Source organism: Geotrypetes seraphini, chromosome 9 (genome assembly GCF_902459505.1).
Source record: "Geotrypetes seraphini chromosome 9, aGeoSer1.1, whole genome shotgun sequence".
Lineage (NCBI taxonomy): Eukaryota > Metazoa > Chordata > Amphibia > Gymnophiona > Dermophiidae > Geotrypetes > Geotrypetes seraphini.
Genome location: NC_047092.1, coordinates 145,147,597 through 145,174,444, shown reverse-complemented (window position 1 = coordinate 145,174,444; position 26,848 = coordinate 145,147,597). Strand labels below are relative to the sequence as shown.

Genomic DNA, 26,848 nt, shown 5'->3' with positions numbered 1-26,848 from the left:
TCCAGAAAAAATCAGTGGTTTAGGAATTTCAGCGTAAACTAATTTACTTGTCTGAGTAAATGAAACCACTTGTCCATCGGATATAGTAGGGTTAATATTCCTACTATCGCTGGGTACTGGGTGAAGAGGAGGAGTCCGTTCGAGGGGACTTATTGAAGCTCCTGACAAAGAAGATTCAACATTTAATGGAACCACTGATGGATTATCAGACAATAATGTTAAATGTCTGTCCATGGGGCCCGATACCACTGGTGTTGAGCTTTTAGGTTTTATTTTCCTCTTCCCCATATTCAAGCAAGCATATAAAGAAAGACAATAATAATAGGGAAAATATTAATACTACCAGTAGACTCCAGCTCCTAGACTCCTCGTGGTTCGGCCACACCCTGCGGCCGTGCGGCTGCGGCTGCAACCGCGGCGGCGGCTTGCTTATGTAGTAAAGGAAATTGTAGGAGACGGACCCGATGACGTCAGGGGGTCCGTCTCTGTCACTGCCTGTCGGCGTTGGTGGTATCCGAGCAGAAACCGCTGCTGCTGGAGACTGGGAACCAAAACACAGCCCCTCCGCCAATATCCACCGGTAAGCGTTAGTGTCCCAGTGCTTCTGCGGCGGCGGCTTGCTTATGTAGTAAAGGAAATTGTAGGAGACGGACCCGATGACGTCAGGGGGTCCGCCTCTGTCACTGCCTGTCGGCGTTGGTGGTATCCGAGCAGAAACCGCTGCTGCTGGAGACTGGGAACCAAAACACAGCCCCTCCGCCAATATCCACCGGTAAGCGTTAGTGTCCACCCGCCCTCTTTTTATCAAGCTGCGCTAGAGGTGTGTAGCTCGCACTGGCTCACACTAAAACCTATATCGCAGCTTGATAAAAGGAGCCCTAAATTTTTGTACCAGGGGCAATGGAGAGTTAAGTGACATGCCAAGGTTAATAAGGAGCAGTGCTGGGATTGAACATACAACCTTAGGGTGCTGAGGCAACAGCTCTAACCACTAGGCTACTCCTCTACTACAGCAAGATGCCTGTATTTACGAGGGTCATTTCATAAATAATGCACATTTTAAAAAAAATTTATGTTTTATTTTTATTCAAGTATTTCTTTACAATCCTTCGATATAGTCTCCCTGCTTTGCAATGACTGAGTCCCAATGTCTGTGAAGCGTTCATCCAAGACACCGTTTTTGTTCAGTTGCCGAATGGCTCAGGTACCGGCGGAAAAAAGCTCTTCCTGAGATGCAAAACGATATCTACGCATAGGTTGTTTCTACTTTGGAAAAAGGTCGAAGTCTGGTGGACTCGTGTCTGGACTGGAGGGAGCATGAGGTAACACCTCCCAGCCGTATTTGCGTAGTTGGATGATCAAGGAGCAAAAGGGGCACTCAAAAAGGATAAGGCCATAGTGGATAGACTGAATGAATTCTTTGCTTTGGTCTTTACAGAAGAAGATGTAAGAGATCTACCTGAATTGGAACTGGTTTTCAAGGGTGAAGATGCAGAGGAACTGAAAGAAATCTCGGTGAATCTGGAAGATGTACCAAGTCAAATCAACAAGTTAAAAAGTGATAAATAACCTGGACTGAATGGTATACATCCCAGGGTACTAAAATAACTCAAACATGAAATTGCTGACCTGCTGTTAGTGATCTGTAACCTGTTGCTAAAATCATCTGTAGTACCTGAAGATTGGAGGATGACCAATGCTATGCCGATTTTTAAAAAGGGATGGTTAACAAAACTAAGAATGTTATAATACCTCTGTATCACTCCATGGTGCGATCTCACCTGGAGTATTGTGTTCAATTGTGGTCTCCTTATCTCAAGAAAGATATAGCGGCACTGGAAAAGGTTCAAAGAAGAGTGACCAAGATGATAAAGGGGATGGAACTCCTCTCATATGAGGAAAGACTAAAAAGGTTAGGGCTCTTCAGCTTGGAAAAGAGATGGCTGAGGGGAGATATGATTGAAGTCTACAAAATCTTGATTGGAGTGGGACGTCAAAATGAGGCAGATCCGCCCCTTCCCGGCCCATCCCCATTAAGCCTAAGGCCTGATTGGCCCAGGCTGTAGAAGCCTGGACCAATCAGGCCTTAGGCATAGGAGTCTGCCCATCCCCACTAAGCCTAAGGCCTGATTGGCCCAGGCGCCTAGAGCCTACTCTAACCCGATTCTGTAACCAGCGTCTGTAACATGGACGCCGGTTACAGAATCAGGGTTAGTGTAGGCCCGATTCTGTATAGGTCACTCCTCCCGGGCGTACTATACAGAATCCAGGCCTTAGCGCCAACAAAAATAATGCCAGTTCCAGGACAGCATTAGAAAGATTGCTTGAGAGAAGAAGCCCTATGGGGCTCAGACCCCCCAACCCCAACACTAACTACACCCTCACCCCCATCCCTCCGAAGCAGGCCACCACCTCTCCATGCCCAATCCCAATTACCCCCCACCCACCTCCGAGGTAGGACCAGAAACTCCCCTGGTGGCCTAGAGGCCCACCACATGGCCCCAATGTACTTTAAGAAAGAAAAGGGAGTAGGCATCTTTCCCTCCTTCCTCTGGAGTGTGATCATCAAAAGGTGGCGCCCCGAATAGTGCATTCTGGGATCAAATAAGTTAGTTAGATGTTAACAACCAATCACATTAACAAGCACTTGGAAGTAATTAGAAGTTATGTAGAGGTGTGCCTTATTCTATAACACATGTGTCTAAATTTCATAGTGTGCCTTCCAAAGGGAGTATGGCTATGGGTGAGGCATGGGAGATCAGGAGCGTTTCCAGAAATCAGACACAATAGGATTAAAGCATAAGCAAACTTGGCAAGTGTAACAGCTTGCACCCAAAGTTAGGTGCAAAATGTATAGCACTAAGCACAAAATGACTAGTATGCTATAAAACAGGGCTATTTAATTCTGGATCTTGGGATCCACAGGCAGGCCAAGATTTCAGGATATTCACAATGAATGTGCGTGAGCGGAATTTTCATACCAAGGAGACAAGACCTAGTGGTTAGAACAGCTGGTTTGGCACCCTGAGGTTGTGGGTTTGAGCCTTGTGTCACTCCTTGTGACCCTGGGCAAGTCACTTAACCCTTCATTGCCCCAAGTACCATGGGTAGATTGTGAACCTGCTGGGACAGATAGGGAAAAATACTTAAGAGTAAAGGTATAGTATATAAGTACCTTAATAAACATAAACATGTATGCTCACTATGGATATCCTGAACACCTAGCCTGCTGTGTGGCCCTCAAGGACCAGAATTGAGTAACCCTGCTTTACAGAATACAAGCATAGGCATTAGGATGATCAGCACTAACTTTGGGTGCCATTTATTGAATTCTCTCCACAGTGTACCACTACATGGTGTGGAAACTGAATTCAGTATTTCAGTTGGTTGTAGCAGCATAGATGTGCAAACCGAATTCTTCATTTTCAATATTTTTCAAAACGCAGTCTGAATGATGGAATGTGCCATCTTATTTGGTGATGACCTACAAGGACTTTTCTGTTAGTATATTCTTGTATATTTAAAGAAGTATCACAAGCGACATTAACAGTGATCTCATGCTGACATATCCATCAAAATGGCATTCTCTTTGACAGATAGATTAGATAACAAATCAAACAAAATGTTGAAAAAGAAATATAATTGAAATTTGACAATACTGATTATGTTGTACTAAACTACAGTATATAATAGGATTATTGTCTACTCTAAGCAGGTTTTTTCCTTTAATAAACAGCCAATGTTCAAGCTGATAAGTTGTGTTGTATCTAATATAATAAAACGCTAAGCGCACATGCGCACTCATACCCCGTGCTTCCCTGACCCCTGATCTGTCGCGCTATGCGAGCAAGAGTGCGCATGCGCGCTTACTACGTCGTCGGCTGCCAGGAGGAGGGATTTGAGGGAGCCGGCTGTCGGCGGAGGGCAGACGCCGGCCCAGGACGGTCTGCAGTAGACTACTTGCTCCAGCTCGCGCCACCTAAACGGCACCACACCGCCTCCCTGCTCGCGCAGATCTCCATCAACGAAAAACGCCACTACCATTTGAAGTTTATTTTAAAAGTTTAAAGTCGCTGCGGCGGCTCCTCTCATGAGCCGCACCTGCGTCGGAGAAGGCTTCGGACGCAGGCAGCGATCGTGAGAGGGGCCGTCGTGGCAATTTTAAACTTAAAAATAAACTTCAAATGGTAGTGCCGCTTTTCCATTTCTGGCTGTGCCCTCTCTTATTAACTCAGCGCTCCATGCAGGCTCCTCTCTCGCGGTCTTGCCGGCTCAAGCTCTCTTGCATGCAGGCGGGGATCGAGAGAGGCTCTCTGGCTTTCACCCGGTCCTACCTTTAAATTTATCTTTGTCAGGAGGGGTGCGGGGTGTGGGGTGCGGGATGCGGCACAGGGAACTTTCCCAATGGGTGCAACAGGTTGGGCCTTGAGGCGGCTGTCGGTGGAGGGAACCTCTGATCAGGGGCAGAGCAAGGTAAGTGTATCATAGGGATAAGAAGGAGGAGGGGGGCAGAGCAAGGTAAGTGTATCATAGGGATAAGAAGGAGGAGGGGGGAAGAAAAAGGAAGGGAGGCCTACTGCTGGACAGGGGGAGAAGGAAAGAGGTGCTGCTGGACAGGGGGGAGGTAAAACAAAGGAAGAAGGGCTGCTGCTGGATAAGGAGAGCAGTGAAGGGGTGGTGGTGGACACAGGGAGGTAAAAGGAAGGGAGAATGGACAGGGGAAGCAGACAAGGGGTGGTGGTGGACAGCCAAGGAAAAAGAAAGACAGAAAGAAAGAAAGACAGAAATACAGAAAGCGGCTAAGTAGAGAGAGAAAGAAAGAAAGAAAGACACACACACACATATATTTTAGCACCCGTTAATGTAACGGGCTATAAGACTAGTTTATTTAATATAGTAATTGTATATTACTATATACAAAGTTTTTCACTGCCTGTCTTCTTCTTGAGGTATCTTTACTCCTTCACTCTGAATCTTTTTTGACTGAAGTATTTATTTAATAGGCAGAACAATTTTTGATATTGCCTGTGGTGCCTGAAGGCAGTGGGTACTTTGTACCCTTGGGTCTGCATGTTTTTCAAAAGGACATGCCCTGCAGTTTCCCTTTTGAATAAACAAATAGCATGCAAAATAGGTAGGCATCACACCTTTCCCACATAATAAAGAGAAGCATCACATCAAGCGGCATTATGGGGCAAAGATCTGGAACAATTGCTCACGCCTACTACTTATGGGGAATTTAGGAAACACCTGAAAACATACCTGTTCCTGAAGTATTTAGGCAACTAACTTGTATAATCCTACTCCACAATAACTGATCTCTAGCGCTGTTAATAACTAGCTTCTAACCTTGTTAATTCTAATTAATTTGTAACATCTTTTAACCATTGTAAACCGCATAGAACTTCACGATCCTGCGGTATATAAACTGTTATTATTATTATATGTAATTTTTTGCTTTACCAGGTCTGTGAGCTGGATATCATTTTTAATTTTGAAAAGGCTTATTTTCTGCTGGATGAGTTTCTAATGGGAGGAGAAATTCAAGACACATCTAAATTATCTGTAGTAAAGTCCATAGAAGAATCTGATATGTTACAAGAGGTAAGTGATAAGGGAGCAGAAAATGCAGTATATAATTCTAGCGTACTCAGAGCAGGATCTTGTTGCCACATCAAAGACAGACAAAACACAAATGATGTAATTTAACAGTAGTTCATTTAAATACAAAAGCAGCTTCTGGAGTTTTTATTAATGGTTGAATTCAGTTGCCAATTGTCTACGATGTATTAAGGTTTTACATATTGATACTAGTGTCAAGTTTTTAGAGAATGACATGGGGATAAAGTTTATCCCTGTCCCCTCAGGCTCTGTCCCTGACCCCATGCTCGCCTTGTCCCTGAAGGCTCTGTCCCCATCCCATGGTTAACAATGGGTACCCATCCCCATTTCATTCTCTATACAGAATTTCCCCCATATGTTTTCCCTAACTAAAATGTCCAGCATAAATTAGAAGCACCTCTTTGATCTTCTCTTCTGCCCCTCATCTGTATTTTTTTTCCCCTCTCATTCTCGATGTCATGTTTATTTTCTGTTTAATTTTTATTCATTGTATTTTTTTACTGGTTGTCCAGTACTTCTTGTTGTAAACCACCTTGAACTATCACGGCTTTGATGGTATATAAGAATAGTTTATTATTATTATTATTATTAAAGCATAAGCAAACTAGGCATGTGCCTGGAGCCCAAAGGTATAGGAGGAGTGTCCTCAGATGTGCTAATTCAATAGTCTTGTAAGTCAATTGCTGGCAGAAAAAGTGGGGGAGAGGAACAGTGAGCCAGTGCCACCCACTGATGTCTATAATACCCAATCCCCCTTTGCATCTTGTACATTGTCCTCCAGTCAGCAGGTGGAGTTAGAGAACAGTGTTTCCTACTACTGCTGCTTTCTGTGCTGGTTTTCCTGTGCAGATAGAATGGGGCACTGTTTGTTGGATTTTTAAATGATAAATACTGATAAAACACTCATACAAATAAATAAATAGGCATTTTTTGGATAAACGCTGGAAAAGACACCACTCCCTCCCCCCTAGTTTTCTCACTCCTTCAATGGCTTAGTCATAATTCTTCATTCAGGTTTTGTTTTTGTTTTTTGCTGTGATAATGACCCTGAAGTGATACAAATATAAATATTTGATTCAGCTGGAAAAGGTATGGTATGAAAATATTGATGGATGGATTTTTGTACCCTCAAGGAACCTCTAAATAGCCAGAAAAAAATAGCTTAAATTTACAATCTATAAACACTTAAGAATGAAACCCTAGCTATTGGAAGGGGGGGGGAGGAGTTCTTCACATTTGTTTATATAGAGCTCACCAAAACTTTAATTGTGCCCTGAATGTACTACATAGTTCTTGACTGATAAACTGTTAAGGAAGAATAAACCAAAGTGAAATAATACTGGTCAGCCCAAAGTTAGAGATTTGCATGAGGAAGAGATCACATAAGGGTCCTTTTATCAAGGCGTGGTAGGGGTTTAACGCGCGGAATACCGTGCGTTAAACCGCCTGCCGCGCTAGTCGCTAACACCTCCATTGATGAGGCATTAGTATTTTGGCTTGCCGCGGGGGTTAGCGCGTGATGAAATGTCCAACACGTTAACACCCTTAGCGCACCTTGATAAAAGGAGCCCATAATCTTTTTTTTTATTAGTGCAATAAAAGGACCATAGCCTGCAAAAATGTCAGATTTCCGCCCTGTATAATTTTGTGTGTTTTAAATTAGAGACAGGCCTTGTCAGATAAGTTTGATCAATTTTTTTGACTGGGTAACCAGAGAACTGGATAGAAGGAGTGCGCTAGATGTGATGTATTTGGATTTTAGCAAAGCCTTTGACAGTGTTCCACACAGGCGGCTAATAAACAGAGTGCCCTAGGGATGGGACCCAAAGTGATGGACTGGGTCAGGAACTGGTTGAGTGGAAGGCGACAGAGGATAGTGGTCAATGGAGATCTCTCTGAGGAAAGGGATGTTATCAGTGGTGTGCCTCAAGGTTTGGTTCTTGGGCCTGTTCTTTTGAACATTTTTGTAAGTGATATTGCTGAAGGGCTGTCAGGTAAGATTTGCCTCTTGATACCAAAATCTGCTATAGTGTAGACACTCCTGGTGGTGTAAATAACACGAGGAAGGACCTAGCAAAGTTTGAAGAATGGTCTGAAATTTGGCAGCAAAAATTTCATGCTAAAGAATGCAAGGTCATGCATTTGGGCTGCAAAAACAGTACAGTTTAGGAGTGAAGAACTTTTGTGCATGAAAGAGGAGCGGTACTTGGGTATGTGATGATCTAAAGGTGGCCAAACAGGTTGAAAAGGCGACAGTGAAAGCTATAAGAATGCTAGGGTGCATAGGGAAAGTTATGGCCAGCAAAGAAGGTATTGATGCCCTTATATAAGACTCTGGTGAGACCTCGTTTAGAATATTGTGTACACTTCTGGAAACTGCACCTTCAAAAAGATATAAATAGAGGAAGGCTACTAAAATTTTCAGTGATCTGTCATAAGATCTACAGGGACAGACTCAAAGATCTCAAAATGTATACTCTGGAGGAGTACACATATACTATAGTTGGGTGGGGTTCAGATTTTTGTGCAAGTACTCTGGAGGAGAGACAGGAGGGGAAGATGATAGAGATGTTTAAATACCTACGTGGCATAAATGTGCATGATGCAAATCTTTCATTTGAAAGGAAGCTCCGGAATGAGAGGGTATAGGATGAAGTTAAGAGGTGATAAACTCAGGAATAATCTAAGGAAATACATTTTTACAGAAAGGGTGGTAGATGCGTGGAATAGTTTCCTGATTAAAAGTGGTAGGGACAAAGACTGTGGGCCTGCCCTGTGCTAACGGCCCCGAAGCCCATAGAGATTTAAAGAGCTTCGGGGCTGTTGCCGTGTGGCTTTGTAAAAGAGGCAGTGTGACTGAATTCAAGAAAGCGTGGGACAGGCATGTAGGAAATCTTAGGGAGAGGAGGAGATAGTGGATACTGCGGACGGGTAGACTGGACGGGCCATTTGGCCTTTATCTGCCTTCATATATCTATGTTTCTAAGATGCAAGCATTAGAATGGTTGTACCTGATGTTATGAGTTCTTACATATGTCTGGTTTTGTTTCTTCTAAAGTCTTGAAATATTGTGAATCTTTACAAACACTATAAAAATTTACTTTTTTTTTTTTTTTTGTAGACCATGGAAGAATACATGAACAAGCCAACATTTTAATGTAAACCTGTCTGGAAACACCAGAAATGATGCATACCATAGTCCTTTTATTTCAGCGACTGCAAATAATACCACAGAACTATAAAACTGTTAAAGGTCATAATTAAGGCTTCTGATTTTAGTTTTTAACTGATAAATGCTGATGAAACAACCCAATACAAAAAAAAAAAAAAAGCAAGAGTTGTTTTATTAGTTAAACACTGGAAAAATGTCACTTCTCTCCCCTGGCCCATCTTGGATTCTCAACAGAGTTTTGGAACCTGTTCCACAGTGGCGACTTTATCTGCTGCACAAATGTATGTGTTTGATTCATCCAAGAAAGATACCCAGCAATAATACCTATACCACAACAACACTGTTAGACATTGGGTTTTATGGGTTCATAGTCAGATGCACGCAAGACATAAGCGCGCGGACAAATGGGCGAAAACAACAAAAGGAAGGCGGGCTGTTCTCAGCACATATAAAAGGAGCAAACATAACCATAGTAACGAAAATGCATTCACGTGACTTATATTCAAAGCACAAAGAGCCTAGGTAACCATAGTGATAAAAATGCACTAGCAATACTCCTTCACGTTTACATTTATATGAACGTGCATGGGACCGTTTACGTGAACGTGTGCGTGATTGTGTTAACCTTTTGTGGTGCACTCCGCCATTTTGTGCTGTGCTCAATTGCCGTGCGCTGAATTGTCCTTGCACTCATTTGTCGTTGCGTACAATTTGTCTTGTGTGCAATTGTTGCACTCAATTGTCTTGAGCGCAATTGTCTTGCACTGAATTGTCATAGCTCTGAGTTGTCTGCGTGCAATTGTCCGTGCAAATGTTTTGCGTGCATTTGACTTGCCACTGGTTTTATATATCCTCAAAGAGCTTTTTAGCTGGAAAGTAAACACCTAATTGTATAAGATATACACATCTACGAATAGAAGCCTTGGTCATAAAATATAAAATATTTTGTAAGGGGGGCAGTGCTTGAGTGCCTCTATTTAGGCTCTGAGATAGTGTTGTAGATAGCTGTTCTATAGAACTGGCATAAGTGCAGATACTATAGGGTAGTGCTGCCTGATTCAGGAAAAAAAAATTAGATTCGATTCAGCCTATTTAATCGACTTTTCGATTCGATTCGATTTATCTGCCCTAGTGGATGTTTTTTTTCAAATATCCTGGTGGGTTTATTTTATAGCCTCTTCACCCACTTTGCCCTCTCCTACCCACGCTTGCACTGTGGTGTAAACAAAATAAACAAACAAAAAAGACTTTTCCTCTCTCTCTTAAATCCTAGCTTACGTTCATGGTCTAACACCACAAAATAGAAAATAAAATTATTTTTTCTACCTTTTCGTTGTCTGATCATTATTCAGATCTTATCGGTCCCTGACTCCAGTTATCTTCTGATAACTTGCTTGCCAGGGTCTCCTTCTTTCTTCTTTCTCCGTGCTAACCATCCATCTTCTGTCTCTGTCCTCCCCTTCCATTTCCCTTCCCTCCCCTGGAGGTCTTGTATCTTTCCTTTTTTTCGTCTCCATCCACCTTTTCTGAATTACCCTTTTATCCTTCATCTCTCTCTCCTTCCCCACCATGTCTCCCTTTCTCTTCCCAACTACCCTCCTATCTATTATGATCTATCCCTCCCCTCCACACCATTCCTTGTGTCCAACTTCTCTCCCTTTATGTTCCTTCCCTCCCTAAATCCCATTGTCCACCATCTGTCTCCCTCTCCTGTTTTTAGATCCTTATTTCTTCTATCCTTCCCCCATCTCCCCTCACCATGATCTCCCCCAAGTCCATCTCCCCCCTCCACCAAGTTCATTTCTCCCATCTATCTTCTCCCCATCTCTCCTCCAGTCCACCAACTCCCCATCTCCCCTCTCCCTCCATCTGCCTTTTTTATTTTTTTTATGGCACTCCTAAGCCCCCACCACCACCACACCCCCGCACCTTTCCCAAAGAGAGTCCGGCAGGAGGTCTGCCCTGGCGGTAGCGATCCACTCCTGCCAGCACTCCTCGCGTCTTCTCTCCACTGCGGCCCGCCCTTAGTGAAAACTTCCTGTTTCTGCTTGGGCGGCCGAATGGAGAGAAGATGCCCGGAATACCGGCAGGGTAGTGAGTCACATTTGCTACCGCCGCTTTTGCCTGGCCAGGGAGGAGAGGAGAGAGCCTTGCTGCCCCGATCTGTACGCAGAGACCCGTTCGGGATTTCCTTCTGCCGGAGTCCTTGCTTCGATGTAACTTCCGGTTTTTGAAAAACAAGGACTCCAGTGGCAGAAGGAAATCCCGAACGGGTCTGCGGTGGTAGCAAGGGGCCAACGAATCGGTAAGTCTGATTTTATGCAATAACAAACCGATTCGAATTGATTCACCCAAAGTGAATCAGAGAATCGATTCGAATCGCGAATCAGGCAGCTCATTTTCAAAGCACTTAGACCAGGGGTGAGCAATGAGGGCTGGAATCCAGTCGGGTTTTTAGGATTTCCCCAGTGACTATGCATGAGATCTATTTGCATGCGCTGCCTCCATTGTATGCAAATGGATCTCATGCATATTTGTTGGGGAAATCCTAAAAACCTGACTGGAATCCGGTCCTTCGTTGCCCACCCCCGACTTGGACACACAAATTACCATAGGTTTCTATGGGTACTGTGTAAGTCTTAAGTGTTTTGAAAATAAGCCCTTAACAGAGATCATGTGTTGAAAAAAAAAGTATTCTGTAAATGATGTGTGTAAGTGGAAGCCTTGTTTATATTCCATCCTTGCAAATTCCCTTTCTATACGTTAAAACGGGTATTCACAAAGTGGCACCTTGTTAGCACCTAGGCAGGTACGTGGGCACTGATGTGCAGAAGTGGTAGTATTCTTAACCATTTGGATAGCAGGTGCGTAACTGTGGCCTTCTAGGTTACAGAATTGCCCTTCACCTGATATGTCTTTTTATTCTCTGCGTTATACTTGTTGGCTTCTAGTGAAAGAAGTTTCAAGTATTTGTTATTTTAGTGTGTGTTATAAGGGAAATGATTATCAAGTGTTTCACACTAACATCACAAATAAGAACAATAGAAAGTTTAATTGACATGTGGGTGGACATGGATTTAATTCCCAGCTCAAGTCTTCTGCTTTCCAGCCAGAGCTGGAAATACTGCAGAAGCTGTAATCATAGATTGGGGGGGAGGGGGGAAGGGAGGAAACAGTAGGAATTAGTCATTGTTGTACAACGGTGACACATAGGGGTTGGTTTTATAATAGGACACCTAGGTTAACAGACCAAGAGGACACCTATTTTGGCACAATTTTATAAAGATACCTAGGCACTTATATGACTTCTTAAAATATTAGCACAAATCTAGCAGCATTAGTGATCAGATAAGTGCAGAGTCAGACATTACACCTGCTAAGGAGCAGGACTAAATGTTAACCCATAATTTATGTATTCAAAGTCCGAACAAAAAGTGCAATAAGCACTAAACATACAATGAAAAAAGTACAATTGGCCTTAAGAGCTGAAGTAAAAAGACATTTTAATTGGAATGACCCAACCAAGCCTGTGTTTCGGCTGGGAGCCTGTGTCAGGGGTCAGAATGAATCCTGCCTCTTTGCCCTACTTCCAGCATGCAATAACAACGTTTTGCTGTTTGGCACAGAGAACAGTATGGACTGATTCTGTATAGGCCACTGGTCTCAATGGTTGAGAATCATGCACCAGCGTCCTATACAGAATTGCGTCTTTCTTAAAGAACAGATTCCTTAGCTCCCTCCCCACCGATACTCTAACCGGCACTCATTTCACCAGCGCCATTTAGAGAAATGTGCCTGCCTGATTGCAAAGATAGGTGGCTCAGCCGCCTGTTTTTGCTGAGGGATCCCTTGCCATCAGCTCATTGCAGCAAGGTAATCCCGAATTAGCTGAGCCAGCAGGACTCCCCAAAATCACGGCTTCGAGGAGTCCTGCCAGCTCAGGTGATCGGGGGAGGGGCAATACCCCTGCTACAATCAGCTGAGCCGGCCACAGAAGACACCCCCCCGACAACCACCTTCGTGATCAGCAGGAAGGATGCCAACTCCCTTCTTCCTAACTCATCCAATAGTCCCACCCCCCACTTTTGTAATCAGTAGGAGGGATGCCTACTTCCTCCTGTCGCCAGGACCCCTCAATTCCCCGAACCCCCAACACTCCACTCGACAGCCATGGGAGTGGCCTTTGGTATTTGGACCAATCAGACTTTGGTATTTGGACCAATCGGAGTCTTAGGCCATTCTCAGGGCATTCCAAGATGCACTGGGAAGGAGACCTAAGGCTCTGAGTGGCCCAAATGCCTAAGCACCAACCTTTGAGAGGGGCCTTAGGTTATCTGGGTCAATCGGGTTCTTAGGCCCCCTCCCTGGTGCATCCTGGGATGCCTGCCATTTTGGAAGAGGCGGGTTTGCTGGCAGGAGGGAGTGGGCATCCCTCTTGTTGGCCTTTAGAATTACAGGAGGGTTTGAGTGGTGTTGGGGGTGAGATGTTGGGGGATCGAGGGGGCCCGGTGGCAGGAGGGAGTGGACATCCCTCCTGCCAACTGGAGGGGGGGGTCATCGATTGCCTTGGGCTACATGCTGTTATAAACTGGTTTTATTTCATTTTCATAAGATGATGTTATTGTGTGCTGGAAGTAGCACAAACACACAGAATTCATTCTGATCCCTGACGCAGGCTTCAGTTGAAACATGGACCGTGTTGGGTCATTCTGATTAAAGTGTATTTTGCCAATTGCACATACTTTATATATATATAATGCCTCAAATATATATGGAAACTAACCTCACCCATTCTCTGCCCTGGGCAGACCTCCTGTAAAAGTATGCCACAGTTTGCATTGGGTGTACTTCAGGTGTGACCTGGCTTTGTAAGAGCCCATGTGTGAGCCTAAATCAGTATTTAGGTACAAAAATAGTTTATAGCCTCCTTAGACTGGATTTAGAGCCCAGGGTTCTGGAAGAAGCTTGATATATGTAGCCCTGGCTGAGCATCATCACTGCAGTGCAGTGACCAGCCTAAAACAATTTGAGATACAGTATACAACTGAAGGATCATGATGCCAAAATCCAGCCCTGGTTCCAAATAAACTGCACCCCTGAAGGGATTAAGGAAATGGCAGCCGCAAAATAAAAAAAGGAAAAGTTTTTTCAAAAAGAATTTGGACTCCACAGTCATCTGAATTAATGTTGGGCAGAATGGTTTATATAAAAAGTGTAGGCTGTTTTATGACTTATTTGCCTCTGTCCCTGACAGATACGACAAAGCATATTTTTGTGTATTATAGAAGCTTCCGTTGTATGGGGTAATTTTCTATGTATACCCTTTCTTCTCAAGTTTTGATAAAGGTATGTTGTACTCTTTTTTATATTTGTAAAAATTGTATAAAACCAGCTTATATTATACTGTTAAGTTTGGATTCTGTGTATGTTTAATTGTGTGAATCAGAGAGGAATTGATGTAGGTGAAATGGACAATAGCTATATATTTAAAAAAAAAAAAAAAAGCGGATTCCCCTACTTTATTATTAATAATAATAATAACAGTTTATATACCACAATACCGTTAAGTTCTATGCGGTTTACAGAAGATTAGTGGGGTAAAAGTTGAGTTGACGTACAAGTTGAGTTAACTTAAGGGATGTGGGAACAATGGGGAGAAAGGGCAAGAGAGGGGAAGGAGGGAAGTGGATCAGCTGTCTAGGTATTTCAGGAATAGGTGAGTTAACAGGTCAGGGCGCATTTCATCTCATTTATTTTATTTTTATGTTCAGTCTTAAGTGGTATCTTTTGCATCAAAGTAATTTACACATTAAAGAGAAATATATAAAATAATAGAATCTAAAAATACTGCCTTACTTTAGAATTGTACAATAAACTAACCCACCAGCTCCCCCAAAACTAGAATAAGCCATGCCTTCAGGTGTTTTCTGAAATGAAGATAGTTCGTCTCCTCACATGACACAGGTTAAGCAATCCCATAGTTTTGGTCACAAATAAAAGTTTGTTTCCCAAGGGTGGGAGCTAAAGAAATTTGATTGAGAAGAACACAGCATCAAAGCATATTGTAACCCTCTTTTCAGTAAGTTGATTGTTGTCTGGGTACATCTCCATCACTTGTGTGCGCGCTTGCTTTCCATTCCTACCTTGTCCTGGCTGAGTTCCCTCTTCCTTTGTTGTCTGCCCCAGATTCATAGCAATTCTGTGAACTGAGTGCTAACATTTAAATGCTAATTATGTATATAAATATTTAGAATACTGGCATCTATGTCTCTAAATGCCAAAGTTACGCCTATGAATGTATTTACAGAATAGTGCATATCTTAATATAGCATTTTTATATCTTATAGGTAGATACCCATATGAAGAGTATGGTAGAGCAAGGGTGGAAATCAACATTTTATGCATATGACCCTGTGATTCTATATATGGTGGCCAAAATTGAATGCTGATATTTGGGTCCGATTTAAAATGTGCACCCAAGTAAATTGGCTAGTGAGCCAATTAGTACCCATAATTGGGGGGCACAAATATGCATTTGGGTGCACATCTTCCTACTCAATATTCTATAACAATGTGCCCCTGAATCCCATAGCATGCAACCCAAAAGGGGGTGTGCCCATGGGAGGTGCATGGACAGATTGAGACATTCTAAAATTTGCATGCAGTGCTATAGAACACAAGGGATGTGTGCTGAGATGGGTGTTGGTTTCAGGAGACAAGAACATAAGAATAGTCTTACTGGGTCAAACCAATGATCCATCTAGCCCAGTAGCTCATCTTCATGGTGGCCAAGCCAGGTCACTAGTACCTGGCAGAAACCCAAATAGTAGCAACATTCCATGTTACCGATCCAGAGCAAGCAGTGGTTTCCCCCAGACTATGGACTTTTCCTCCAGGAAATTGTCCAAACCTTTCTTAAAAACAGTTACACTATCTGCTCTTACCACAACCTCTGGCAATGCGTTCCAGAGCTTAACTATTCTCTGAATGAAAAAATATTTCCTCCTGTTGGTTTTTAAAAGTATTTCCTTGTAACTTCATTGAGTGTGTCCCCCAGTCTTTTTGTAATTTTTGACGCAGTAAAAAATTGATCCCATTCTAAACCACTCAGGATTTTATAGACTTCAATCATATCTCTCTTCAGCCATCTCTTTTCCATGCTGAAGAGCCCTAACCTCTTTAGTCTTTCTCATATGAGAGAAGTACTAGTCCCTTTATCATCTTGGTTGCTCTTCTTTGAATATTTTCTAGTTCCGATATATTTTTTTTGAGATAAGGTGACCAGAATTGAACGCAGTACTCAAGGTGTGATTGCACCATGAGTGATACAGAGGCATTATAACATTCTTAGTCTTATTAACCATCCCTTTTTAAACAATTTCTAGCATCTTCTTTGCTGTTTCAGCTGCTGCTGCACATTGGGTGGGTTTTTCAACATATTGTCTACATTGACACATACGTCTTTTTCTTGGGCGCCGACTCCCAAGGTGAACCCTAGTATCTGGTAACTGATATCTGGTAACTGGTATTCTTCACAATGTGCATCAATTTGCATTTATTCTCATTAAATTTCATCTGACATTTGGACGCCCAGTTTTCCTAAGATCTGCCTGCAATTTTTCACAATCCACATGTGTTTTAACAACTTTCAACTGCTTAGTATCATCTCATCGTTCCAATTTCCCGAACATCTAATATAATAAAAGCCTAAGCGCGCATGCGCACTCCCATCTAAGTGTTCCGGTTTCCGTGCGCTGTAGGGTCCTGCAGGTAGGAGTGCGCATGCGCGCTTAGGTGGAGGCTGTCGGCCGCTGCAGCGCTTGGCGGCTGCAGGTCGTGGCGGCTGTCGGCGGTTGCATGCCACGACAGCTGTCAGCGGCTGTCGGCGGAGGCCAGGGAGTGCGCATGTGCGCTTAGGCGGAGGCTGTTGGCGGAGGCCAGACGCGAGGTAAGGGGTGCTGCTGGACAGGGGAACAGACGGGGGGAGAAAAAGGAAGGGAGGCCTACTGCTGGACAGGGGGACAGGAAAGAAGTGCTGATGGACAGGGGAAGAGATGGGGGGGGGAAGAAAAAGGAAGGGAGGCCTACTGCTGGACAGGGGGACAGGAAAGAGGTGCTGATGGACAGGGGGGAGATAAAAAAAAGGGAGAAGGGCTGCTGCTGAATAAGGGGAGCAGTGAAGGGGTGGTGGTGGACACAGGGAAGGTAAAAGGAAGGGAGAATGGGTAGCCTAAAGCGCCTATGGAGGTGCAATACACATCAAAGATAGGCACTGGAAATGTAGGCCTAATTTCCAGCGCCTACCTTTGCCTGAGGCGCAATTCTGTAACCGACACTGTCGCATGAATGAAATGTGATCAGCAGCTGTCAACAATGGTGCAGGTTTAGAGAATCCATTACTTTGTTTCCAATGCATCAAAATCTTAAGGAGACATGTTAGAGGCGTGTTTTGGGTGGGCATAGGACTTGGATGTTCTGCAGGGATAATCAAACATTTAACAAAACGTTTAGGGCACCGTTTAGATGTCTGGGTCAAAAGATGCCCAAACTGAGCAAATGACCACAGGAGGGATTAAGGCATGGCTCCCCCTTACTCCCCCAGTGATCACTGAACCCCTTCCCACCACCCAAAGATGTGAAAGAAACAATTCATTTCTGACTGGGTTACAGACCTTGAGAACCAAAGAGAACCTTTGCCCTCTACAGGATTAGCCTACATATTTTGTTCAAAGTGCATATTCTAGCAATATGCACATTCTATTATGCAATATTAATCCCATCTACTGTATGGACTTGGATGGCAAAGACAAAATTCCCCAAATCCTATAAAATATGCCTAAAGTTAGGTTCCTAGCTAATATAGGTGTCTAACTTAATTGGTTAATAGACTTAATCAGTATTAATAATTGACACTCTAACATCTCATAATTGTTTGGTGCCATTGTTAGGTGCCATCGACTTATGAACATCATCAAGTTTTCATGGCAGAATACAGAAGTAGATTGCTGGGCCTTCTGCACAGTATAAATTAAAGGTCACCGTTGTCGCATCAAACGCAATTCTCCGCCTCTAATACTGCTCATCTGCTATGCCTAGATGGGTGGTACATCGTTAGTCTCAAACAACAAAATATAAATAAAGGATTGGCTAAACGGTTCCTAACCCCAGAAGGAGTAATTAAAGACTGAAAATTGATCACTTAAGTAATAATAATATTAAATAAATAATAAATAGTAAATAGTGGATGAATAGTGGACGTCAGTATGAGCCTTTCATAGATCAATCGAACATATAGGCTCGGGCTATATCTCATAGGTGACTAGCACCAGAACATAAGTCCAAATGAGAGTCGCCCCATACATCATTTTAGTCCACCTTAACATAACCACTATTTAATGCTACTGAGATTAGTGCATGCTAAATGCCAAGAAGCCTATTTTATACCTTAGGTTTCTTAGCTATCACAGCTTAGTAAAAGGAGCCCTAAGTGTTTAGAGAAGGTGGTGGCAAATCTGGAAAGTTAGGGCTCAAATTTCTCTTTCCCTATGAATCTAGAAAACCCAAATTTGTGACTAGTGTGCAAATTTGTGTGTGCAGGTTATAGAATAAGGTCAGTTGTGTGTATAACTTAATAATGAACTAAGAATTGGTATTAATAAGTAATAATAGGCTATAATTGACTAATTGGTATTAGTTGGCACCAATTAGCACTTATGAAAGCAGCTGCCCTTAGACGATGTTCTATGCTCAAATTCCAGAGTGTATAACTTTGAGGGGAGCACAACAAAGAAAAATGGGGAGACCCGATGATCCACAGTGAAAACAATCCACCGATGAAAACAAAAACAAAACACTGTGGATACAGATGTTCTGGAGATAATTTATTAAACACTGACATATAAAACCATGAAAATTCAATTAAAAAAGTACAATGATAAAAAATATGGTGATAAAAATCCACCCGGACCCTACATGGTCCATGTTTCGGCGAACACGCCTTCCTCAGGGGTCCAATGGTTTGCAAACTCACATATAAAGAATTGGACTGAAAACAGTCTTATTGTCTTTAAACGTGTGAGCAAAGAACACCGCAGATAAGCTGAAGTAGCAAAAAAATGCGTTCTTTATGTGTGAGTTTGCAAACCATTGGACCCCTGAGGAAGGCGTGTTCGCCTAAACATGGACCGTGTAGGGTCCGGGTGGATTTTTATCACCATATTTTTTAGCATTGTACTTTTTGAATTGAATTTTCATGGTTTTATATGTCAATGTTTAATAAATTATCTCCAGAACATCTGTATCCACAGTTTTTGTTTTTGTTAACTTTGAGGGGAGCAAGGACCTACTACTAATTATTTTTATAGTGCTACCACACAAATTATAGATATGTAGTACAGTATTTACATCTTAACTGCCTACAGCTAGCAATTCAGCTAGTGTGATTTCTTGCACATAAATTAAGACACACTAGTATTCTACGTAAGTATTGTATTGTACTTTTTTAATTGAATTCTACATAATCTATGTAATGACTGACTATCTTCCAAGGGGCCAACTACCACTGTAACTTACTGTGCCAACTAAAGGAGGCACTGAAAGAAGAAAAGAGAGGGAGGTTGAGGAAAGGAGTTCTCTTTTTGCTCAGAAAGCTGGCACAATGATGACTCCCACTCTCTGGAATTCTCTGCCTTTTTATCTCCATTCAGAAAAATCATTCGCGACTTTCAAGATGCAATTAAAGGCCTTATGTCCTTAATTCTCTTTTTTTGTTACGTATTAGGCAGCTTAAAAGTTGCATTCTTGGCTTTACCTCAATTAATGTGGGCAGAACCAATTTCAGTTTCCTCCCCTACCATATTGTTCATTCTTTCCCTAACCTTTTTGTTTTTATTGTAACCGCCGATTCTCTCCTTTCTTCATATTCATTGATGGTTTGACTGTTTGATTGTACATTGTTTTGTTTTCATTTTTGTTTCCTACCCTATTTATTTTAAACTTTTTATTGGAAGCCACTTAGATTTACCTTTGGTTTTATATTTGCGGTATATTAAATAATTTGAGCTTGAACTTGATGTTTTGATGCAATTGGGGTTTCAGTACATAGACCATCTACCCTACTCACCAGATCTTGCTCCATCTGACTATTTTCTGTTTCTAAACCTTAAAAAGAGTATGAAAGGGTGACAATTTTCGAGTGATTCAGAGGTGATTGCAGCAGTGGAGCAGTATTTCAGTAACCAGACATCAAAGTGTTTTTGGAAGGGTTAGAGAAACGTCAGACACGATGTGCCAAGTATGTTGAACTTAGAGGTGAATATATGGAATAACTTGTTAGTTTCATGGCTCCACATCATCCTTTCTTGGTTGAGCTGAGAACCTTTCAGCATCTCCTTGTATAATGACAGTTGCACATACAACTACCTGTAGAATTTGTACTTTGGCACTAGGATGATACATGCTGACTTTAGGTGATCTTTTGAGAATTTTTTCCCTTTGTGCCTTTGAACAAGTAATTTCAACTTTAATTGTTTCAGGAACAACTAGTCTATAAATCAGGTTTGATTTGGGAAAAGATAAGTAATGTCTAAAATACCAAACCTTAAGACAGTAAGCAACAGAAAATGTCATTAGGACCCTTTTGCTAAAGCGTAGTGCGTACTATTGAGATTAGTGCATGCTAAATGCCAAGAAGCCCATTTTATACCTTAGGTTTCTTAGCATTTGGTGTGTGCTAATTCTGTTAGCGCATGCTAAACTTTAATAAAAGGGCCCCATTATGATTTAAAGTTATCTTATCATTTTTACAGATCCCTTCTGGTAGCTCTTTTTAACCTATGAGCAATGTATATTATGATCGAGCTTGTGACACAAGTCTATTGACTGTTAGAAATTCTTGACTGGACATTTTTTGCTATATAATTTTATTGTAGGAAGTTATTGCCCTGAATGGCCTCATATAATTCAATAAAAGCATTTCATTCTAATATGAACTTTAAAAAAATCTATAATAATAATATCTTTACTTGGTGCCTTGCCACCGCGTGCTTTACAATAAATATTTAAAGGTCCAATATTCAATCCATAGTGGTTAGCAGATATTCAAGGTTAGGCCTAATCCAGCACAAAAGCAGCCTCCAGCAGTTATCTGGCTGTGTTGATATTCAGTCTGGCGCTTGATACATATGGAAGCAATTTACCATCACTCATAATTATGTTTTAGGAATATACTTTGTCTAGTTTAAGAACATCTTGGGAGTAGTAATTTTTCAACAGATTATTGCAGCCCTTGGGGGTGATAACAGGTTCTATTCCAGAGGCAATTTTGTAATGGAAAAAGAAGACTCTAGCATATATAATATGAGATTAGCACATATTCTGCCTTATCGATTTTAAAAACCCGCTACTGTAGAGGCACAGGCAAAATGAACTACTTTCATTTTTATAGCATGTAGTCCTTTGCATAAATGCCACCTTTCTGGTCATCACTAAATGTTCTTTAGCCTTTGCAGCTTGAAAATCCATTTAATCTTAAAGTTACTATTGCAGCTTTGCATGTGAGGCTTACTGTAACTCCAGACTCAGGGAGTATAATACTATAATTGGGCACTCTAAGGTCATGTAATAGGAGCCAGTTCCTTAATGAAACCTAGGTTCACTTATGGAATAGAAGTGTAACCCAGTAGTAGCACACCCAACAAGTACCGTATTTTCATGCATATAACGTGCGCGATATACACGATTTTACAAACCGAGCATAACCATGCGCGTTATATGCGTGAGCGCGTTTTACAATTTTTTTTTTTACATTGCTGGTTCCCCCCCCCCGACATCCGATTCAGCCCTGAAAGCCTGATGCCCCACCCCAAAGGACCGCTGGCCCCCCTACCCTGAAGGACCGCTTGCACCCCCCCGACGTCCGATTCATCCCCCAGCCCCCCCCCGCACCGTTTGCGGTGGAGAAGCAAACAGTGCGGGGGGGGGGAGGCTGGGGGATGAATTGGACGTCGGGGGGGGGCGAGCGGTCCTTCAGGGTGGGGGTGCGAGCGGTCCTTCAGGGTGGGGGGGGGCAGCGGTCCTTCGGGGTGGGGCATCAGGCTTTCAGGGTGGGGACAGGACTTCAAGGGGGGACAGGCAGACCTTTAAGGGGGACAGGACTTCAAGGGGGGCAGGAGGTTTTAATTCAATGAGCAGCATGCATGGTATACGCGTGTGCGCGCTATATATTTATTTACATAAATTTATTTTTCCCATGCACTATACCCGTGTGCGCGTTTTACACAGGTGCGCGTTATACGCATGAAAATACGGTAGATACTTGGACCTATGCCAGCTATAGAGCCATTGTAAGTGTCAGCACCTAAATGTGGCAAAGAAATACATAACTTACAATATGCTAAACTCCCTGTGAAAGTAAGAGATCTGTATATGCCCTATCCATGCTCCTGACCTATGGATTTCCCCCTTGAAAATATAAATGAGTGCTATTTTCAAAATGGCATCCAAGTCAGTATAGAGACATCCAACTCATCACATCCACAATGGACATCCATCTTGCATGTATCTTCCAACAGGAACTATGTCAGAAAACTGATAGCGAACATAAGGAATGGTCAAGAGATTTGAAAATAATATTGAATGCATAAAAGTGTAGAATCATGTGTTTGGAGTAAAGAAAATCAGCAGAGCAACACATGATGGAGGTGAGGTGCTGATATGAAGTTATCAGCACAGAGGTATTGGAGTGATCCTTGATGATCTTAAACTGACAGAGCAACGACAATGGGAGATAAAAATGTTTCAGCACAGGTCATGTAAGAGACCTCATCTACTACCTAATTAGTGCTCAAACTTAGAGAATTATGAAATAGTGGCTATGCAAACAACTGGAAACATCAACCGTATCATATGAAGAAAAAATTGTTCCAGTTTGATATTAATCTCCAAAAGTCATCAGGAGAGGGTTAGATACTCGATCCTCAGAGGGTGAAATTACCCACAGGTTCAAGTGAGCAACACTCACCGAACCCCGATCTTCACTGGATCAAAACCGTATCTATTTTTCTTTTTAACTATATATACTTTTTAAATGATTTTTTTATCCATCAATTGTTAATTTAAATAATTTCACTTAACTTGCTAGTTTATACAGGGGAGCGCCTCCACCAACATGTCCATGTTTCACACGCTTTCCTCAGGGTCGAGGCTCCCTATTGTTTCTGCAAAACATTTGAATATCAAACATTACTCCTAAAATTATGATATTCTTTGAAAACCCTAATATATTAATATAATATAATATTATATTAATATTATAATATTATATTATATTATTATATTATATTATTATATTATAATATATATTATATTATAATATTATATTATATTATAATATATTATATTATGATATTCTTTGAAAACCCTAATATATTAATATAATATATTAATATTATAATATTAATATTATAATATTATAATATAATATAATATTATTATATTATATTATTATATTATAATATTATATTATATTATATTATGATATTCTTTGAAAACCCTAATATATTAATATAATATAATATTATATTAATATTATATTATATTAATATTATAATATTATATTATATTATATTATGATATTTTTTGAAAACCCTAATATATTAATATAATATTATATTAATATATTAGGGTTTTCAAAGAATATCATAATTTTAGGAGTAATGTTTGATATTCAAATGTTTTGCAGAAACAATAGGGAGCCTCGACCCTGAGGAAAGCGTGTGAAACATGGACATGTTGGTGGAGGCGCGCCCCTGTATAAACTAGCAAGTTAAGTGAAATTATTTAAATTAACAATTGATGGATAAAAAATCATTTAAAAAGTATATATAGTTAAAAAGAAAAATAGATCAAACTTAGAGAATGACACGCAGACAAATTTTTCCCTGTCCCCGCAGGAACTCAATTTTCCTGTCCCATCCCTGTGAGTTTTGTCGCTGTCCCTGCCCCATTTCTGTAAGCTCTGTCTTAACCGCACAAGCCTGAAACATGATTTTAAAGTGTTTGAGGCTTGTGCAGATGAGGACAGAGCTTGTAGGAATGGGGCAGGGACAGAAAAAGAACTCGATGGGACGTGAAATGAGTTGCTGTGGGGACAGGGAAAAATTTGTCCCCATGTCAATCTCTACTAACGTGGGGCAGACAGCATCTGTTTAAGTTTTGTATGTGATATCAACAACTGTTCTACTCTAGGAGGATCCTCTAGGGTCAGCTCTTTTAACTAGGTTATGCTGATAAGGCCATGATTCTGGGCAATCCTCACCAACTGTCTTGCTATATCTTAGTTATCTGATAATTTTATGTTTTCTGTTATAATCCCTCCCTCCCCCTTTTACTAAGCTACGATAGAGGATTCTACCATGGCCCAGAGTGCTAAATGCTCCGATGCTACTTCGATGATCATATAATTCCTATGAGCGTCAGAGCATTTAGCGCCCTGTACGATGGTAGAAACCTCTACTGCAGCTTAGTAAAAGAGGGTCTTTATTTGTTATAATTGTTGTAACCGAGGTCTCCATCCATATTTTTTGTGCCTAATTGTCTGTAAGAGAGATGTTTTATGTATATTTTATATTTTATTATTGTAAGTATCTAGATTTTTTCCAGAAATAGGTGGTATTTCAAATAAACCATTTATTTATTTAAATATTTATAGTCTGTTTTAATTCCAAAGCAGATTACAATAAAATGTACTGTATGTAAATTAAGTTAACAAAACAAATATAACACACATATATAAAACAACTATATACCCTGTTTCCCCCAAAATAAGACCTATCCCGAAAATAAGCCCTAGCATGATTTTTAAAGATGCTCCTAATATAAGTCCTACCCCCAAAATAAGCCCTAGTTAAGATCAACCCCCGAAGCCCCCCCTGAATATCCCCGACACTCCCCAACTCCATCCCTGACACTAGTGCTGCCCAATTCGCCGAAAAAAATTTGACTCGTCAATTCAGCAACCCCAATCCCTGCTGCTTTCGGAGGCCTCAGAGCGGAGGTATGTCAGTCTCACGTTGGGAGGGTTGGTGGGGTTCTGCTGCACAAGGGGATGAATGAGAGGAGAGGAATGATGCTGCACATGGGGGTGGGAGAGAAAGGAAAAAGGAAGAATTGGGGTAGAGGAGAGGAAGGGAGAGATGATTGTTGTACATGAAAAAAATAAGACATCCCTGAAAATAAGCCCTAGTGCGATTTTTGGACCCTAAAGTAATATAAGACACTGTCTTATTTTTGGGGAACCACGGTATTAACAACTTATTGTTAAGCTAGTCAAAAATAGCATTTTTTATTTATTAGCCTTCATTTCTATATTGCATCAGGAATGGGCAGTCAAGGTAGGCTTGCAATCTTTTATTTTCCATGTTTCTCTGTTTATACAATTACTGCAATACAAAATCTTGAGAATCTTCTCTGGCAGAAATACTGGGTTTAATGATCATAAGAACATAAGAATAGCCTTACTGTGTAGACCAATGGTCCATCAAGCCCAGTAGCCTGTTCTCACGGCAGCCAATACAGGTTACTAGTTACCTGGCCCAAACCCAAGGTGTAGCACTATTCCATGCTACCAATACAGGGCAAGCAGTGGCTTCCCCCATGTCTTTCTCAATAACAGACTATGGACTTTTCCTCCAGGAACTTGTCCAAACCTTTCTTAAAACCAGTTACGCTATCCGCTCTTACCACAACCTCTGGCAAAGCATTCCAGAGCTTAACTATTCTCAGAGTGAAAAAAAATGTCCTCCTATTGATCTTAAAAGTATTTCCCTGTAACTTCATTTTGGTGTGCTTTTTTTCCACACGGAGAACATGTAATGGATGGTTCCTGTTCAGAAGAGCTTACAATTTAAGCTACTCATCTGTCAAATTGTCTTCCTTCAATTTGCCTCTTCTATTGCTAATAAAAGATTTATTTTCCGTGCTTTCCAGTATTTAGTCCTTTCGAAAACAACATTCCATATGGCTATACATATTGTAGAACATTCCCTTCATACATTTCTTTGTAACATGTACACTTTATACACTTAAGAAGGCACTGTTGTATGTTCTGGGTAATATATTACAACCAAAAGGAAAATGCAACCCAATGTAAAATCAAACAGAAAACAAGAACAAGTGGGGAAGGGAAAGTGCATATCAGCCTTAAGAACAACTCTACTTTATTAAGCATTCTCAAACTGTTAAAACCAGTACATATGTAAATGTTGGCCAATTAGGAGAGTCCTTAGTCCTTATTCATGGACCCATCACGTTCCGTGTTTCGGCTTGTGAAAGCCTTCTTCAGGGGTATATTGCTGATGTCTAAAATATAAGTTTGAGAATGCTTAAAGTCAGATGTGCACATCCCCTTCCCCACTTGTTCTTGTTTTATGTTCAGGGTAAGACATATTTCCTTCTGCTGTTCCATAGTGTCACCAGTCTGTTCTTCATCCAATCAAGAAATCTACTGCAACTCAGCCTGAGTCTTATAGGGCTTTGAGAAGTCCAAAGAATTACTACTTCAAAAGTGATTCCAATCACTGCTCAGGGTTGCCTGGATTTGCCTCAAATGCCCCCTCCCCCTCGTATCTTCATCTTCTACCTACAACTTCTTCCCCTCTTCTCTAGGGTGTCTTCTGGAATTAGTTGTCTACTATACTTCTCCTAGTTCCATAGGGAAATCCTTCTTTGTCTCCTCTTGAGTGTCACAAATCATTTCCTCTTTCCTCTCAGGCAGTTCTTCATAACTCAATCCTTCTTCTTTTCCCATTGTCCTATCCTTTAAGGGCATTTCCTTAGGCTTCCCTTTAGACTCCTGGACTTTCTCATGACACCTACATCTGAGTTGGAATGATATTTCCCAGGAGCTAAGACGTTTCCAGAGGTACCTCTGGCTTAAGGGTAGCACCTGAGGAGGGCCTTTAGGGAATCACAGAGCTTCCCAGAAGTCCTCAAGTGTAGGGTTGGATTTAATTTACCCTCTTCTAACCAGGACCCTATCTCCCCCATCACAATAGT

General features: G+C 41.5%; 2 protein-coding genes across 2 annotated transcripts in view; both read left to right on the top strand.

Moving 5' to 3' along the window:
- The window catches only part of AP1S3 (adaptor related protein complex 1 subunit sigma 3), a 40,189-nt gene extending 31,237 nt beyond the window's left edge, over positions 1-8,952 (top strand). The window contains exons 4-5 of the mRNA XM_033958893.1: positions 5,467-5,604; positions 8,744-8,952. Of these exons, the coding sequence (XP_033814784.1) occupies positions 5,467-5,604; positions 8,744-8,779 (174 nt within the window). The 3' untranslated portion in view covers positions 8,780-8,952. The remainder of the gene's footprint in view (positions 1-5,466; positions 5,605-8,743) is intronic.
- A 4,406-nt stretch (positions 8,953-13,358) lies between these two features.
- SCG2 (secretogranin II) overlaps positions 13,359-26,848 on the top strand; it is a 67,850-nt gene continuing 54,360 nt past the window's right edge. The window contains exon 1 of the mRNA XM_033959351.1: positions 13,359-14,140. The gene's annotated coding sequence lies outside the window, so the exon portion shown is untranslated. The remainder of the gene's footprint in view (positions 14,141-26,848) is intronic.